The following is a 17,309-nucleotide window of genomic DNA, read 5'->3' on the forward strand; positions in this document are numbered from 1 at the left end:
TACTTCCCTGAATTGTTACTTACAGGTTCCCTGCCATCCATGGCTTCCATCCAGAGCCTTCGGTCCTCTTCAGACAATGCCTGCATGGTGATAACCCCAGGCCTATGGAGAAACAAGGACATGTAAACCCAGTGCCACAGATGAAGGTGTGTCTTAAAGAAACACCCACGGACCAAGTGAAAGGATACTAGGGTTAATGGCATGCAGAGAGAGAGGCACCCCTCAGCTCTTCAGAGCCACCTTCCAGCCTCAGAAAGCAAAGCCATCACCCCAAATCGCTCTCAGTAAGCCCACTTCCCTCAGGAAGGTGGCAGGAACACAGAAGACAGGACTCTACCTACTGTTAAGTACACAGAGGAGTCAAGTGATTCCCTTCGGCCTTGTTTGTTCTTTGAGATCATATTCATTCCTCTCCCCCAAAATGCTACCAGAGTGCTTGACTCCAAGTAGGGATACAATAAACATGTACTAAAGTGAAGATAGGGCTTCCCTGGTGGCTTAGTGGTAATAAATCTACCTGCCAATGCAGGAGACTTTGGTTCAATCCCTGGGTCACGAAGATTCCCTGGAGAATGGAATGAAAACCCACTCCAGTATTCTTGCCTGGGAAAGTCCATGGACAGAAGAGCCTGGAGGGCTACAGTCCATGGGGTCGCAAAAGAGTTGGACACGATTTAGTGACTAACCAACAACAAAAACTGAAGAGAATTATTGGACTCAATAAAAAGAGATGGAACATCCAAGTGGAGGGATCCTGATCTAATATCTAATGGGCATTATACTTATGACTATATTAAATGTCAGTCAGTTCAGTTCAGTTCAGTTGCTCAGTCATGTCTGACTCTTTGCAACCCCATGAATCACAGCATGCCAGGCCTCCGTGTCCATCACCAACTCCCAGAGTTCACACAAACTCATGTCCATTGAGTCGGTGATGTCATCCAGCCATCTCATTCTCTGTCGTCCCCTTCTGCTCGTGCCCCCAATCCCTCCCAGCATCAGCATCTTTTCCAGTGAGTCAACTCTTCACATAAAAGTACACACTAGCTCTCTGCTCCTGCCCGTTCGACAGATAGCCGTAACTTCCGTGCTGTGCCAGCCGCATCCCTGAGACAAGATGGTGAAGGTCAGAGTGAACGGATTCAGCTGCATCGGGCGCCTGGTCACCAGGGCTGCTTTTAATTCTGGCAAAGTGGACATCATCGCCATCAATGACCCCTTCATTGACCTTCACTACATGGTCTACATGTTCCAGTATGATTCCACCCACGGCAAGTTCCACAGCACAGTCAAGGCAGAGAACGGGAAGCTGGTCATCAATGGAAAGGCCATCACCATCTTCCAGGAGAGAGATCCCGCCAACATCAAGTGGGGTGATGCTGGTGCGGAGTACATGGTGGAGTCCACTGGGGTCTTCACTACCATGGAGAAGGCTGGGGCTCACTTGAAGGGTGGCACTAAGAGGGTCATCATCTCTGCGCCTTCTGCCGATGCCCCCATGTTTGTGATGGGTGTGAACCATGACAAGTATAACAACACCCTCAAGATTGTCAGCAATGCGTCCTGCACCACCAACTGCTTGGCCCCCCTGGCCAAGGTCATCCATGACCACTTTGGCATCGTGGAGGGACTTATGACCACCGTCCACGCCATCACTGCCACCCAGAAGACTGTGGATGGCCCCTCTGGGAAGCTGTGGCGTGATGGCCGAGGGGCTGCCCAGAACATCATCCCTGCTTCTACTGGCGCTGCCAAGGCTGTGGGCAAGGTCATCCCTGAGCTCAACGGGAAGCTCACTGGCATGGCCTTCCGCGTCCCCACCCACAATGTGTCGGTTGTGGATCTGACCTGCCGCCTGGAGAAACCTGCCAAGTATGATGAGATCAAGAAGGTGGTGAAGCAGGTGTCAGAGGGCCCCCTCAAGGGCATTCTAGGCTACACTGAGGACCAGGTTGTCTCCTGCGACTTCAACAGCGACACTCACTCTTCTACCTTCGACGCTGGGGCTGGCATTGCCCTCAACGACCACTTTGTCAAGCTCATTTCCTGGTACGACAATGAATTCGGCTACAGCAATAGGGTGGTGGACCTCATGGTCCACATGGCCTCCAAGGAGTAAGGTCCCCAGACCCCCAGCCCCAGCAGGAGCACGAGAGGAAGAGTTCCTCAGCTGCTGGGGAGTCCTTGCCCCACCTCGGTCCTCCACCACACTGAGAATCTCCCAACCTCCACACGGTTTCCATCCCCAAGGCCCTGAAGAAGGGGAGGGGCTTAGGGAGCCCTGCCTTGTCGTGTACCATCAATAATAGTACCCTATACCCAAAAAAAAAAAAAAAAGTACACACTAGTTTTAAATGAATCTTTAGCACAGCAGGAACTAAATGCATTCTTTATATGCATTAGCTCTTTTCACTCTCTCCCTGAAATATTTTTGCTCTTTCAAACTGAGCAAAGACCCTCCAGAGACCACGCACACGATATCGAATAACATTTGTTGTGTACCCCTAACAGATGTCACATAAGCGGGGTGCACCACAGAAAGGAACTTGGGAGAAGGGATGACAAGCCCTCTACATTCATTAAGACGGGAATTCTTGACTTGGGGTCCAAGGATGGGCCCCAAAGAGTCTATAAGCCACCCTCCCTCCTCCAAATGTTTGTGCCTTTTTTTGGACAAATAATTCAAACTGCCTATCAGATTATGAAAGGAGACTGCAACCCAAAAAAGTTAAGAATTAACGACTCAAATCCTCATCTTTAAAGTCTGAGAAAGCCTACAAGGAAGGCAGAGATCCACTGAGCAGAATTAAGTCTGCAGCACTGCTCAGGATCACAGAAGGTACAGTGGACACACACATGAACTCCATGATGCCTTGCACAGCACAAGTGTGGGCCCACAAACACCTAAGCCTGTTTATTCAATCCACTTATAGTCACTGTTCTAGCTGCTCCTGGCTTATTTCCACAGTTTCAATGAACTTTCTAGGTCTACTTATATTGAGCATATTTTAAAAATCACATTTGTTTTCATTCATCCTTCCTCAACATCTCCAAAGGAAAAAAAGCTTTCAAAGATGGAAGCATGGAGGCTTCCCTGGTGGCTGAGAGGTAAAGAATCTGCCTACAAATGCAGGAGACATGGGTTGCATCTCTGGTCCGGGAATATCCCACATGTCGTGCAGCAACTGAGTCCACGCGCCACAACTACTGAGCCTGTGCTCTAGAACCAGTGAGCTGCAACCACCGAGCCCAGAGACGACAACTACTGAAGCCTGCGTGCCTAGAGACTGTGCTCAGTAACAAGAGAAGCCACCACAATGAGAAGCCCACACACTGCAACTAGAGAGTAGCCCCTACTCTCTGCAACCAGAGAAAAGCCCACACAGCAATGAAGACCTAGTACACACCAAAAAAAAAATAAAAATGTATCCAGGGGAGGTTGGGAATGAGGGCACTGGGGAGGGAGTGTTAGTGTGGGAGGTGGTGAACGAGAGGGTGGGGGTAGGGAGAGGAAAAAAGACCAGGAGGGAGTAGCAGTGGCGGGAGAGGCGGGGTGTGTGCAGGTGGCTGGGGGTAAGCAGGTGGATGACAGGCAGATGATGGGACAGAAACTATTCCCAAGAGGGCAGTCACTCTTGTGAAGGTCACGCTGGGTGCTAGGACCTAGACCCAATGACTCAAAAGGCACAGTGATTTACTGCACAGGCCAGGGAATGCCTTCTTCTCCCACCATTGTCAGCCATCTCGTGTGCCTGGCCCGCTGGGCATCTGCAGACGGCTGGCAGCTGCGGCCCTGTGGCTGGGGGCTTGGTGGACGGATTCTACTCTTCCAGTTTAAAGCCACATACAAAGCTTTAACAGCTCTGAGATGAAAAGTCTACAAAGCTGCAGCCCACTGTGGAACTCTCCAGTCCCTGAGCCTGAAACTCTTTTTTGAGTGTTGCTCTAGTGTTATTGTGCCTGGACATCAGGCATCCCCTTAGCATACAGCTACCCAGCCGGCCCTGCCTTACTGAACCTGAACTTCTGCGCTGTGCCTGAGAACCTGAATTTTAACCATCTTCTCAGGTGGTCCTGAGGCACAGTTAGCTCTGAAGCCCCTCTTCCCACCCAGACACCCCATTTTTCCTTCATGTTCTCCCCACACTGGGGAACAAAGACACCCTACTCTCCACCCTGGGGTAAAGCTACTGTCTACACACCAATGTATCTCAGTTCATTTCCTGCTAGGTGTTCATCAGCAAACAGTGAAACCACAATAGCTTCCTAGCAGACCAAGATCTCAGGGACCTCACAGATGTCACATCAACTTCACGGCAAACAGTGTGAAATTTCCACCCAGAGTCACAAAGAGGAAGTTCAAACTCAGATGCTATTAAGGGTGGGCCACTTGGCATTAGTAACCAGGAAAGTCAACAGGATTTGTTTTTATTTCACGAAGAAATATCAAAAGATAAATTCTTTTCCACGTGTGATTTTGTTCTTTATTTTTTTTTTTTTTTGGAGGGATGGGGTGATAGAGAGCTGAATAGACTTAACACACTTGATACTAATCCTATCACCCCAAGTTCAGAAAACTTTCTCTCAGCCCCATGTATGTTAACATCTGGATCATAGTATTATACTATCCTTTCTAGACATCTAGAAAACACTCAGTTGGCTTCAAGTTTTCTTTTCCCTTACTACAATTTAAACCACTATTACATAAATCTCTTATGTCTGTAATTCCTAGAACCAAGGTAAATGGGTCAACTTTATTTTGGAATCAAGTAGTCACTTCCTTTCCATATTCTATGCCCCTGCTAGCCACCATCCCTCAAAACAAAAGAAACTGAGCAAAACTCTCAATAACCCTACACATTCCATGTCAGTCCCTATAAGACAGTACACTTTCATTCAGGTATCAATTTAGTTCATGTGTGAAATGCATCTGGCTTTTCACAACAAAAGTGGAAAGATAAAGAGGGAAAGAGACAGATGACTCGTGAGGTAGGAGTGTGGACTGAGGAAAGGAAAATATGATACAATAAAAGGAAAATGGAGTAAATGATCAGAGCTCTTTTCAGCTCTGCAAATAACTGTGGTCCTCAGATACCAATAACAAATTATTAGGTACCAGAGGGGAGAAGAGTGAGAGGAGAGACAAAATATGTAAAGGGAATTAAGACGTGCAAGTGACCAAATAAGTCGTAGGGATGTTATGTTCAGCACCAGGAATACAGTCAATATTTTACAATAACTTTGTATGGTGTGCAGTCTATAAAAAAAAAATCATTGTGTTGTACACCTGAAACGAATATTTTAAGTCAATTATACATCAATTAAAAAAAGAACTGTGACCCCATAAAACAATAATAAAACTAAAATAATAATAACCCAACTCTGTGCCAGATAGTGTGTTAAGCACTATATAGTAATTAATTCATCTTCACAACCACATCACGAGGGAGGGATATTCTCATTATCCCATTTAGCAGATGAGAAAACCAAGGCACAAATAGGTTAAGTACTTTGTCCCCAGTTACAGAGCCAGGAACCAAACCACACAGTCTAATACTTCGCCCTCAAGCACAAAGTTATGGGAAACATGGAGATACTGCAGCTGTCAGAGAGCTTCTGTTGGCCATCAGAAGTGTCTAGACCCTCCTGCAAGGCCTTTAGTGAGCTCCTGCCTAGGATCAAATGAGGTCGAATGATTAAGAGCTCCGTGAAACCTAAAGTGCTTTATAAATATGAGGGCTCAGAACACCACTCTAGGCAAACAATCGGTCCAGAAACAGGAATCCAGTAACGACCACTGTGACTGTGGTTTTACATTCTATAGCAGTGGGTCTCCATGTTTTTTTCTGCCTAAAAATATCCAAGAGATGGAAAGGCAATGAGTTTCACGTTTTGCAGAAGAGCACAAAAAGCAATAAAGATAAATTTGCACTTCACCAAAATAAAAGAATGTCCAGTTATCAAAAGATACTAAGAGAGTCAAAAGATACTACTAAGAGAGTAAGAGAAGGTGCTTGTAATTTTTATCTCCAATGAGACAAACATCCAGAATACGCAAAGAATGTCAACAAATAGGGGAAAAAAAAAAAAAGAACAACCCAATTAATAAAATGGATGAAAGACCTTCATAAAACAGGACACACAAATGGCCTCAAACATAAGAAATAGAAGGGAACGTGACGACACATCAGTTCAGTTCAGTTCAGTTCAGTCGCTCAGTCGTGTCCGACTCTCCGTGACCCCATGAATCACAGCACGCCAGGCCTCCCTGTCCATCACCAACTCCCGGAGTACATCAGGGAAATGTAATTAAGACCACAATGAAACAAACACCCTTCTGAATGGAAAGCATTCAAAAGACCACCAATAACAAGTACTGGCAAGAATGCAGAGTTCCTGGAACTCTCATACACTGCTGGTGGGAGAGTAAAGTGATAAAATCACTTGGGAAATATCTATTAAAATTAAACCTATGCCTTATGATCTAGTAATTCTTCCTCTAGATATATACCCAAGAGAAAAGAGCACATATCTACCAAAAAACACATTTGAGAATACTCAGGTTTATTCACAATGGCCAGGTTTTGCAACAAGAAGACAAATATCCATTCACAAGTCAATAAACTGTTGTATATTTAAAGCAATGGAACACCACAAACAATAAAAAAGACCAACTACTGTTAACATGCAACAACATGAATAAATCTCATAGAAATAATAATGAGGGAAAGAAGCCAGATGCAAAAGACTACCAATAGTGGGATTTCATTTATATAATGTTCAAATTCTTGCAAAAGTCCTGTGCTGAGAGAAACCAGAACAGTGCTTTCGTCTTGGAGAAGAAGTATGGGCAGTGATTGGGAAGGTGCCCAAGAAAACCTGCCAGAGTGACAGAAATGTTCTATAACTTGACCTAGGTGGTCACACAGGTATGTGGGAGGATGTGTCTGTGTGTGCACAGTCATTACGATATAGACTTAAGATTTATTCATTTTATTCTGATTATACCTCAATAAAAAAAATATGTTTTTAAATACCCAAGATATACCACCTGTCATCTAAGCTTACTTGTCATTCTGAAATGGCAACCCACTCCAGTGTTCTTGCCTGGAGAATCCCAGGGACAGGGGAGCCTGGTGGGCTGCTGTCTATGGGGTCGCACAGGGTCAGACATGACTGAAGCGACTTAGCAGCAGCAGCAGCAGACAAGTAATTGAATGACTCTATGTTATTCTTTAAAAAACAGACAATAAGAGTACCTACCTCATGGGGTGGTTGTGAAGTCTAAGTGAACTATGTATAAGGCATTTCAAAATGTCAGACACAAAGTAAGTGTTCCAAAAATTAGTTGTTATCACAGGAGCAAATGAGCAGCAGGTCAGTGGAGGCAACAGATGACAAGTGTTGGGTAGTGTCCAAATTATGGAAGGAGAAGGGCAGATTAAAAAGGGAAAGAAAGAGTCACAGGTGCTTCTGATACACGTGATCCCCACCCCCCAAACACTGTCACACACCACTGAAAAATCACACCTCTACCACAAAGCAAGCCAGGCCAAGGGCTGACATACAGGCTCTGAGATCATGGCCATTTCCTTTTTCCTCCTGAGTAAAACATCAAAGTGGCCTACTTCCCCCTTTTGGAATTAATGGCTGATCATTGACAAGGGGTCTTCAGCAAATCCTAGAAAACCCGCCACAGTGATCCCACTACCCACCAGAGGAGAGAAGAACAAATGACTTACAATCCTTTCCAGAGCTCAATCCTAAAATTCTACTTCAAATTCAGTACCTCCTCTTCACTCTGAACAAGTCCTTGGTTGGTGCTCTATCTGGATTCTCTTGAGACACATGAATAAGGATCTGCAATTTTCCAGGCACCTTGCTTCTTGCACTACTGGGGTGATGCAGGAAATAGTTATTCACCAACCAAAAGGCAAACTGCTACCCACCACCTTATCTCCTTTCAACTCTGGTCTCCACAAAGGGTTCACGAAAAGTAATACATCATTTATTAGCACATCTAGGAACCTAGGACCACTCATGTCAGGTCACAGCCTTCTCACCAGCCAGGAGCAAGCAGAATCACAACCAGTCCTGATTCCAGGGTTGTTTGACAGCCTTCCTACTTTAATCTTATTCCTGAATCTGAGTCAACAATGGTGATCTCAGTGGCTTGGCAATTCACCCACTTCCTACTGGACCAGGAAATGCTATTACTAACTCACTCCACCCCACTGAAACACACTCAGAATCTAACAGTACTTTTCTTTCTACACTGACATCCAAAGATCGAGGGCTTACTCATTCATAAGACTATAAATCTTCTGCTGGCAAGAGTTCATTCCCCAGGTTCTATCCACAGTACTGCACATATAAGGGTTAAATACCGAGTGAAAGAAGGACTGTGGCATCCACAGAAACACATGTTCTCACAGCCTGTGCACAAAACCTGTCTCACTGCGCTTAGACAGAAAGACAGAGGAAAACGATGAAGGTCTAGAGTATACGTTGCCAGCCACAGGTAAAGAGAAACACACGAGTGCCGAAGGAAGTGGTCCTTTGCTTTTAAAGTGTTACTGGCAAAACTGATCCTTAACTGTTCCTTGGCAATTACAAGCATGCAAGGTTTCAGCAGATCTTCATGTTACCAAACATATGGCAGATCTTCAGTACACAAACTTATGGACAAAGCAGAATAATCCTGGAGAATGACATCTCTTCCGTGTGTATGTGAGATTACAGAGTCAAATATCTACAGAGACCAGACAAGTAGGCAAAATGAGGAAAACTGGATAAGATTCTTCCCTGCCCCAAGGAAAATAGGTGTGGTCTCATTTACCTCAAAATGTGCAGCTCATTATTTTTTCTTTTGCACTTTTGCTTTCTGATAAAGTCACAGAAACAAAAGGGGTTTCCCTCTATGGGAAAAACAACAGTACAAATGCAAGGCCAAATGGCAGCTGTCCCCTGTCATCAAGGTGGGGACACCAGGGCATGGTGGAGACTGTCGCAAAGTAGAAAGCACATGCCTCACCTAAATGAGGTGCCTGCCATTCAGTGCTATAGACAGCTGGCATGCGGGAAGTCAGGGTCAGTGTTCACAGATCTTTCCCATTTTAAAATGTTGCCTCAAACACTATTCAAGCCAAACTGAACATCTATGGACTGCAGCCTAGGATTCTGGGGTCTGTGTTGGTCCCTCTATGCCTCTCCCTACCTGAGCTCCATCCCAAGGTATCACCACATGTTACAATGTCATCTCGTGCGCTGGGACTAACAATGATGCATGTCTGCATTCTTGATGTGCCTCACAGTCCAGCTGAGCAGAGTCTTTCCAGTTCATTAACGAAAGGGGAACTTGAGATACTTGCCCATTTTTTTCCAATATTGAGGGCTCAGTGTCATCACAGAAGGGCAACATTCATCTGCTGTATTCATCTACCATTCAAAAACTTATGAATCTGCACAATTTGCACGTTCTGAGTTGAATAACCATTGGTGGTCCTCGTGCATTACATATGCTTGCACGTGAGAAAAATACACACGCCAGAGTAACCTGCAGTGGGCTACAGGTGAGAAAAGACAGACGTGAGAGGGAAACCAGACACTGCAAACCGTGGCCCACCGACTGCAGCTAAGGTTTATTGAGTGTTTATTATGGGCCAAGCACTGGGCTAAGGATGTGGCTAGCATTATCATGTGTTCCTCACAATGAAGTAGGTACTTTCATTATACTTCTTTTAAAAAACTGAGGCTCAGAAATGACTTGCACAATCTTCAACTGGTAGGCAACAGCAAAGCCTCAACTTGAACCCAGTCTGCCTGACTCTAAAGCAAGGCCCATACATTAAGCACAACACTGTACGGTCCCCACCCCAAGCAGGGAGTATCTGTGCCCTGGGATCCAAGGTGACCATTTCCTTAGGAGGACAGAGGGAAGGGGGAGAAGGCACTTCTTTCTCTCTCTGGAGAAAGGAAACGGGAAAAGGAGGAAAGGACTTCCTCTACACACACCCCCACCCCCCACACACACACAAATACACATACAGCCCTTGAGAAATTTTCAGAAGTAGGCTTCTAATCAATTATTTAGAAACGATATGATCCTAAGAGTGAATGAATCATAACCTACTATAGCCTATAGCACTGAGCTCCTGGGAGGAGAGGTCCTAAAATAATCAGGACCATAGCAAAGATAACATCCTAAAGAGGAATACTGACAATCACTTCAGATAATTTCCTTACATTTTTACTTTAAAGGAGAATGAAGTCATGAAGCATGAGGAAGCCCAAAGACATCTTCGGCACAGTGAGTTACATGGTCTTTAACGAAACATACTGACTGAGTGCCAGTTATGCGCCGCAGGCACCAAGGACCGAAGAGTAACCAGATTTCAACACACACCACCAGAAGAAAGCATTATGCACTGCCAGGACGAGTAACCCTCAGGGGGAAAGCAAACACTTGTTATTTTTATAACAACCTATGAAAAAATATTCTAATTCTAAAAATCTTCTAGGTCATTTATCAGTCCTTCTTAGTATTCTCACGATGAACAGACACGCAGGTAAGTGGAGTTTACACACTGAATTGTTTCCTTTCTTCAGACTCATATAATAGCAAATTTTGGTTTTGATTTTTAAAAACTAAACTCACTTTATACTTAGATATTAGCAAATAAACTGGTATATTCAATCAATAAAACTCCAAATTTCACCACGTAGACTAAAGAACAGAAACAGGATTAAGTAATAGAAATAAAATAAATATGGTTGCCTTATTTCACACCACAGTCCATTAACCAGCACATCCCACTTTTACTTAAACCAGAATCAAACATCAAATACTCTCTCATTTAACTTTTTAAAAAGGAAAAAAAAAAAAAAAACCCAGCAATTTAAAAAATACACTAAGCCTAAAGATTCTAAGAACTTCTCAACTAGCTTATTTTATGGAACAGTCAAGGAGCAATTCAGAAAGTACAATATTTCTCCCCACTCTACCCCCACCCAGATCATGGAAGTCAGAGCAGGAGAACACCCTCTGAGGAAGGAAAAAGCCATTTCCTCCCCGAAATGTCAACGGCATTGAGACCAGCACTCTAACCAACCAGCCGGAAGGCAAAATCAAATATTATTTCAAACAAGGGGTGAGAGGCGAGGGAAGGGGAAGTTTGAAACCAGGAAAAATGGATTCATCTGCTGCAGAAGATAAAGGCAGACTGCACCAAAAGGGAAAAGCAGAAACGCCTGGTTCTCAGCACACACTGGACAGTCCCAAACACTCATCTGTTTTTATCACCAGCCTCGAATAAGCTCTCCCTGAAGCAAAGAGCCTGACACATGAGTTCAGAAAGTAAGGTAAAATGCAATGTTTAAACAGAGGCTGCACTAACTGAGCACGCTTGCTTCTGCAGGAAAGTGGGTATGAAGTGATCCATCATAGAAGGGTGGGAAAGAAGGAATTTCTAGGGAAAGAATGAGTCATTTAGAATGCCTTTCCTTTAAGAGGTAATATTCACATGATGGTTTCTTCTGCAGAAACACGTCACACACACACCACTGACTACTAAATGTCAGTGCAGAAAGGACAGCTAATTTTCCACCGGACCAGCTAACAGTTATAATATGTATACGACACTGCCATCTAGAGGTTGAGCACTGAAACAAAGTCTGTTACGTAAGATGATCCTTTTTGGAAAACAGTCTTACACTGGGAAAACACAGTCTTACACTCAAAAAACATCACAAAAGATTCACAAACAAATGCATGCACACACACCACATACCAAACTAGAAGAGCATTATTTTAACTTAAAAGTAGTATGGTATGGTTTCCTTTTGAGAGCATAAATTGGAAGGAGGGGCTTAAACCTTTTATCTTGTACAGGAAATATATATAAATAATAGATTATCACATATAGTTTGAAAACAGATTGTTCCTCCTGTACACATATACCCTTAAAGCACCTGTATTCACTCTCAACTAATAGATGACTTGAAAAGTCACAACACTAGGAAAAAGGTGTGCCATCAAAATGAAACAGGCTCAAAGAAATACCTTCCAACACTAAGGTACACAGTAAGAACAATGAAGTCCAAGTTTTAGGATAGAGAGCAAACTTCAAAGAAAGAACCTCTTCCAACAGAGAACTACATCAGGGAAGAATATTACAGTATTCCATTTTCAAAATAATCTTGCAAGGTAGGTATGATTAGCCCCATCTTACAGAAGTAGTTAATCCACCAGTCCAGACTCACACAGCCAGTAAGAGGCAGATCCCAAATTCAAACTGAGTGCTGCTTCGACCTTTTACCTGCATCATTCAGCCTTCTATAAAAATATACTAAGTGTGGTGACTCATTAGAAGGTTGGGGTAGATTATTCAGATCTTCCATTAATCTTTCTAGCTATCACTATTCTTTCTTTAACCAATTTCCCATTCTTGTGGCTTTTTGTCCTACCTACACAGAAATGGAGATTATGTTTAAACTTGCCCAAGCACATGACTCAGTTCCCATAATCTCTTACACAGTAATTCACCGAAGTCCCAAAGGAAAGAACAAAATAATCTAACTCAGAAAGTGCGTTACTATAAAGAACAAAATTGAACTACAAGCACACAGCACTGTACTAAAAGCTGAATGAAGTAATGTTATTCTGCCTCTGGGAACAAATTACCTGAGACAGATATTTAGAATTGAACAGAGTTATATAAAACATAACTAATTGAACAACTAACCAATACAAAGGAAATCCTGTACAATGTGCAAATACCTAGTACATGGTGGGACGTGAGGATAGAGTTCACAGTGGGTGTGACATGCCAGGCTAGGACTGGTTCACAGGAAAGCTGTCTCTCTCTACCTATTCATGGAAAGTTCATAGAAGGAGGACTGTGAATGTGGTTTGCAAGAAAAATTAGATGATAGCTCTTAAGAAGGAAAGTCCAATAGATTCATACTGCTTCATTAAACTTGTATCTCCATGTCAGTAGAGTCTCCGGCAGTTAGTTATGGCTAATAAATGAGGAAGGGGAGGGGGAGAAGAGAGGAAATGAAAATTCAAAGCATTCTAATTACATCATCGCTCTCTGTAAGACTGGAAGGGTGAAGTCCCCCTGTGAGTTACACCTTCCTCATAGCATTCTGATCCTCCAAGTTTGCTGAACACTCAATATACTGGTGCTTACACCTCCAGTTGCACGAACGTGTTTGCCATTCCACAATCAATGCTAACTAAGACCCATGAAGGCAAGGACTATGCTTGTCTTGGTCCCCAGGACACCCCTAGCACCCAGTAACCTTGTGATCCTAATAAGTTCTCCTGTTCTGCCCACCTCTGGGGAGTACCAAAGGTGGGAATGGGGCATGCAACACTCCACACAATATCTTCAAATGTATGGACTTCTGTTGGGGTCAGCTAGTCCTGGAAAACATAAAGTATTCTAATTGTTTCCTTTCCTCCAAGCATAAACACCACTCCTCAAGAGACTACACTGATTCAATGCATCAAAAAGAAGTCTTTTGTTTCTATTACTTTCCATATGGTTTATGGCTCCTCCTGAAAAACATCTGGGAGAAAATACCCATGTGTCACATACATTTGTGAGACATCTCTTTAAAATAAACAAATGCAGAGATACCGAGAGATGACTACCACCATGATTCTTCAGCTTAAACAAGTATTTTCCCTACATTTGCTCATTAATTTACATAAGATGCTGCATGGTAGAGTTAATTATTCAAAGTAACTAAAGACAGACAATGGCAAGTATCACAAGTCACTACCCCTAACGGCTGCTTTTAGACAAACTCATTTTTGACTCAGGAATTTTACATTAAACTCACTCAAAAAGAGTTAACACAATTTAAAGAAAAATAATCTAATTTTTATTATATTAACCAATGTCACATAAACTTTCAAATGTTCGGTTCTACAATAAGGTAATATAAAGGCACCAAAGAATGCTTCTTTATTAAGGTATAAGAAATAATGATTTTTCAAATGCTAAGGAAGATAATGTATGTAAAAGGGTGGCTTTGTGAAGTGGGGCTCCTTATCAATGGGATTGTTCAAGGAATGTATACTGGGCCACCCATCTAAAAGGTTGTGGGGGCCTTTCACGGCTGCTTCCTTGAGAGAATCCCTCTTATCCATTGGTTTGCTCGGGCTGCTATAACAAAGACCCCCAAAGTGAGTGACATGAATAACAGAAACATATTATCTCACAGGTCTACAGGCTAGAAGCTCGAGACCAAAGTGTCAGCAAGTGGGTTCTTTCTGCAGGATGTAAAGGAGAAGCTTTTGAATGCCTTTCTCCTAGCTGCTGGTGGTCTGCTAGCAATCTCTGGCATTCCCTGACTCAAAGAGACATCACCCTGATCTCTGCCTTCATGCTCCCTGTGTACATATCTGGCTCTGTGTCCAAATTACCCCTTTCTATCAGGACACTAGTCAGACTGAATTAGAGCCCACCCTAATCTACTCACCTCATTCTAAATTGACTACCTCTACAAATACTCTATTGCCAAACAACTTTTGTTGTCAGACACTGGAGATCAGAATTTCAGCATTATGAACTTGTGGGGGTATAAAACCTAACCCATAACAAGTACCTTCTGGGAAAATAAAATATTCTTCTTCAGAGCAAGTTGTGGTAACACCCACAACTACTACAAGTCACACACTCATTTAAAGCCACACAGATTCTTAGATGTAACAATTAAAAGTAGCTTTCTGAAATGTATTCACAGTATTAAGGAGGATCTTTGACACAAAAAGTTCAAGAGATATAAATCTAAATCCCTAAACTCTGAATTAATCCTCAATTTGATTTCCAACTCATTCATGGGTCAGAGTTACAACAGTTCTTCCTAGAGGACAGAAATGTCAGGGTTTAATCCCTTTTCAGCAGAATCTGAGGATTAACAAATTGGCAGCAATGCCCTGGGATACAATGAAAACAATCTACTGACAAATGGCACTAGTGCTTTGATTTCTTACTCATGCCCATCTCCTTAGATGAACAGCAATGTAAATCGTCAGGAATAAAAGGTAAAAGAAGAGTGTATATAAAACACATAGCATTCACGGAACACCTACTCTGTGCCTCTTTAAACTGTTAGCCATGTGAGGACCTTCTGAAGAGCACAGAGCAGGAAATACGGGAACAGAAGTGTGTGTGCTGCGTTTGTTCAACCACCACTAGTTTACACACCAAACGCCAACGATGAGAGTGAGAAGGCACTCCTCAGAGGTCACAGTCAGCGAGGTGACTGCTCAGCAGCGGCCCCAAGATCCACGTATAGAGAGCACTGGGCTCAGCACTCGAAAACGCTTCTAAAACACCCTGAGTTTTGAGGCAGCAAAAGTGCCCTCAGTTCAACTCCCACCTGAACCTTAGGCAAGACTCACCCTCTGAACTGCAGGTTCCTCCTCAGTAACATGAGACACCTGGAGCACAAGTCTCCCTGGACTGGGTGAGGGTTACATGAAATCACGTGAGTGTTCAGCTTCCAGAAAGTACTCTCTTACTGCTTGTCTCCTCCATAGTTAACTAAAAAACTGGGTTTTACTGTTGCTTTATTCCTAGTACTCGCTATCAGAGACTGGTGATCATCTCTTCTACTAGCTATATTCTCCTCCATCGAGCTAAGAATTAAGCTCCTTAGTAAAGCAGCCTGAGTTGTTTTGTTTCGTTTTACTGTTGCTTGTTTTTAACAAGGAAAATGCTTTGGTGCACTCTAAGAACACTATACTAGGATATGCCTGCTGTTTAATACACCAATTGTGAGCAAGAAGAGAGGACAACAGAAGACCTTTTTCAAAAAGTGGACTTCAGGGTCCCTCTTGCAGAAACATGGACTGAGTAGGTCTGGGGCAGGAAAAAGAAGCTGCAGTTCTCACAAGCATCCCTGTGGATGTTGAGAGTGGGTGGTTCTCACCACACAGAAAGAGACACTGGTATCTTCAACTCACCAACACTGACCTACTAGAACATCACTTCTTAAAGGCTACAGTTTCAGCTACACAATGACAGGAAACATCAGCACTGAGCCTAAAGGATGAAAGCAGTCAATCTTCAAACCCCACAACTTCACACAGTCTAAGTCAAATAAGTCACACTTTCAGTTCAGTTCAGTCGCTCAGTCGTGTCCAACTCTTTGTGACCCCATGGATCACAGCATGCCAGGCCTCCCTGTCCATCACCAACTCCCAGAGTTCACTCAAACTCATGTCCATCGAGTCGGTGATGCCATCCAGCCATCTCATTCTCTGTCGTCCCCTTCTCCTCCTGCCCTCAATCCCTCCCAGCATCAGAGTCTTTTCTAGTGAGTCAACTCGTCGCATGAGGTGGCCAAAGTATTGGAGTTTCAGCTTTAGCATCAGTCCTTCCAATGAACATCCAGGATGGATCTCCTTTAGAATGGACTGGCTGGATCTCCTTGCAGTCCAAGGGACTCTCAAGAGTCTTCTCCAGCACCACAGTTCAAAAGCATCAATTCTTCGGCGATCAGCTTTCTTCACAGTCCAACGCTCACATCCATACATGACCACAGGAAAAACCATAGCCTTGACTAGACGGCTTGGCAAAGTAATGTCTCTGCTTTTTAATATGCTATCTAGGTTGGTCATAACTTTCCTTCCAAGAAGCAAGCGTCTTTTAATTTCAAGGCTTCAATCAGCATCTGCAGTGATTTTGGAGCCCAAAAATATAAAGTCTGACACTGTTTCCACTGTTTTCCCATCTATTTCCCATGAAGTGATGGGACCAGATTTTTTAGCATGTAGTAATATCTTGATAGAATAAAACATTAATAGCTACTACATAAACGTTAATCTGTGCTACATACTCTGGGAACATTCTAAAACCTCATGCTGTTAAATAGAACCATTCCCTCATTGACTTTCACATTTCCTAGGTGCTAAACTTGCATTTCACCCCTTTGCTTCTCCAACTCAGCAGGCAGAAGCTAAGAAGTCTGTGAAAGGTTGCAAAGACAGCAGGACAGCTAGCAGCATCCCTGCCTTGCTAAAGCACACTGGTGGAAAAATAGGGGTGCCGGCATCTTCCAGAGAACAGGGCTCCATGCAGAGTTCTCAGTGATGTCTCCCCTGAGCAAATGCAAATGCCTTTCCCTCCCACCTCAGTTTCTTCCTGGATGTGGGAGGAAAATGTAGAAAGATACTAAAGAAAATAGTGCCAATGGTAACCTCATCTTTGAGACCAAAGATGACGACCTGTATAGAAAATGGAGAGAAGGTGGTTCATGGATGTTCTGTGTTCTTTCAGGTGATGGCCAGT

At 43.4% G+C, this 17,309-nt stretch overlaps 1 protein-coding gene and 1 pseudogene across 4 annotated transcripts in view; one reads left to right on the forward strand and one right to left on the reverse strand.

Moving 5' to 3' along the window:
- Nucleotides 1-17,309, reverse strand: part of ARHGAP26 (Rho GTPase activating protein 26) — a 563,256-nt gene that overhangs the window by 302,900 nt on the left and 243,047 nt on the right. For all 4 annotated transcript variants that reach the window (XM_088838588.1, XM_088838587.1, XM_088838586.1 and 1 more), the window contains exon 11: nucleotides 24-102. In XM_088838588.1, coding sequence (XP_088694714.1) covers nucleotides 24-102 — 79 coding nt within the window. The remainder of the gene's footprint in view (nucleotides 1-23; nucleotides 103-17,309) is intronic.
- Nucleotides 1,103-2,211, forward strand: LOC148777062 (glyceraldehyde-3-phosphate dehydrogenase pseudogene; annotated as a pseudogene).

This window comes from Moschus berezovskii, chromosome 8 (genome assembly GCF_049115385.1).
Source record: "Moschus berezovskii isolate FMDL1 chromosome 8, NW_MosBer_1.0, whole genome shotgun sequence".
Taxonomy (NCBI): Eukaryota; Metazoa; Chordata; class Mammalia; order Artiodactyla; family Moschidae; genus Moschus; species Moschus berezovskii.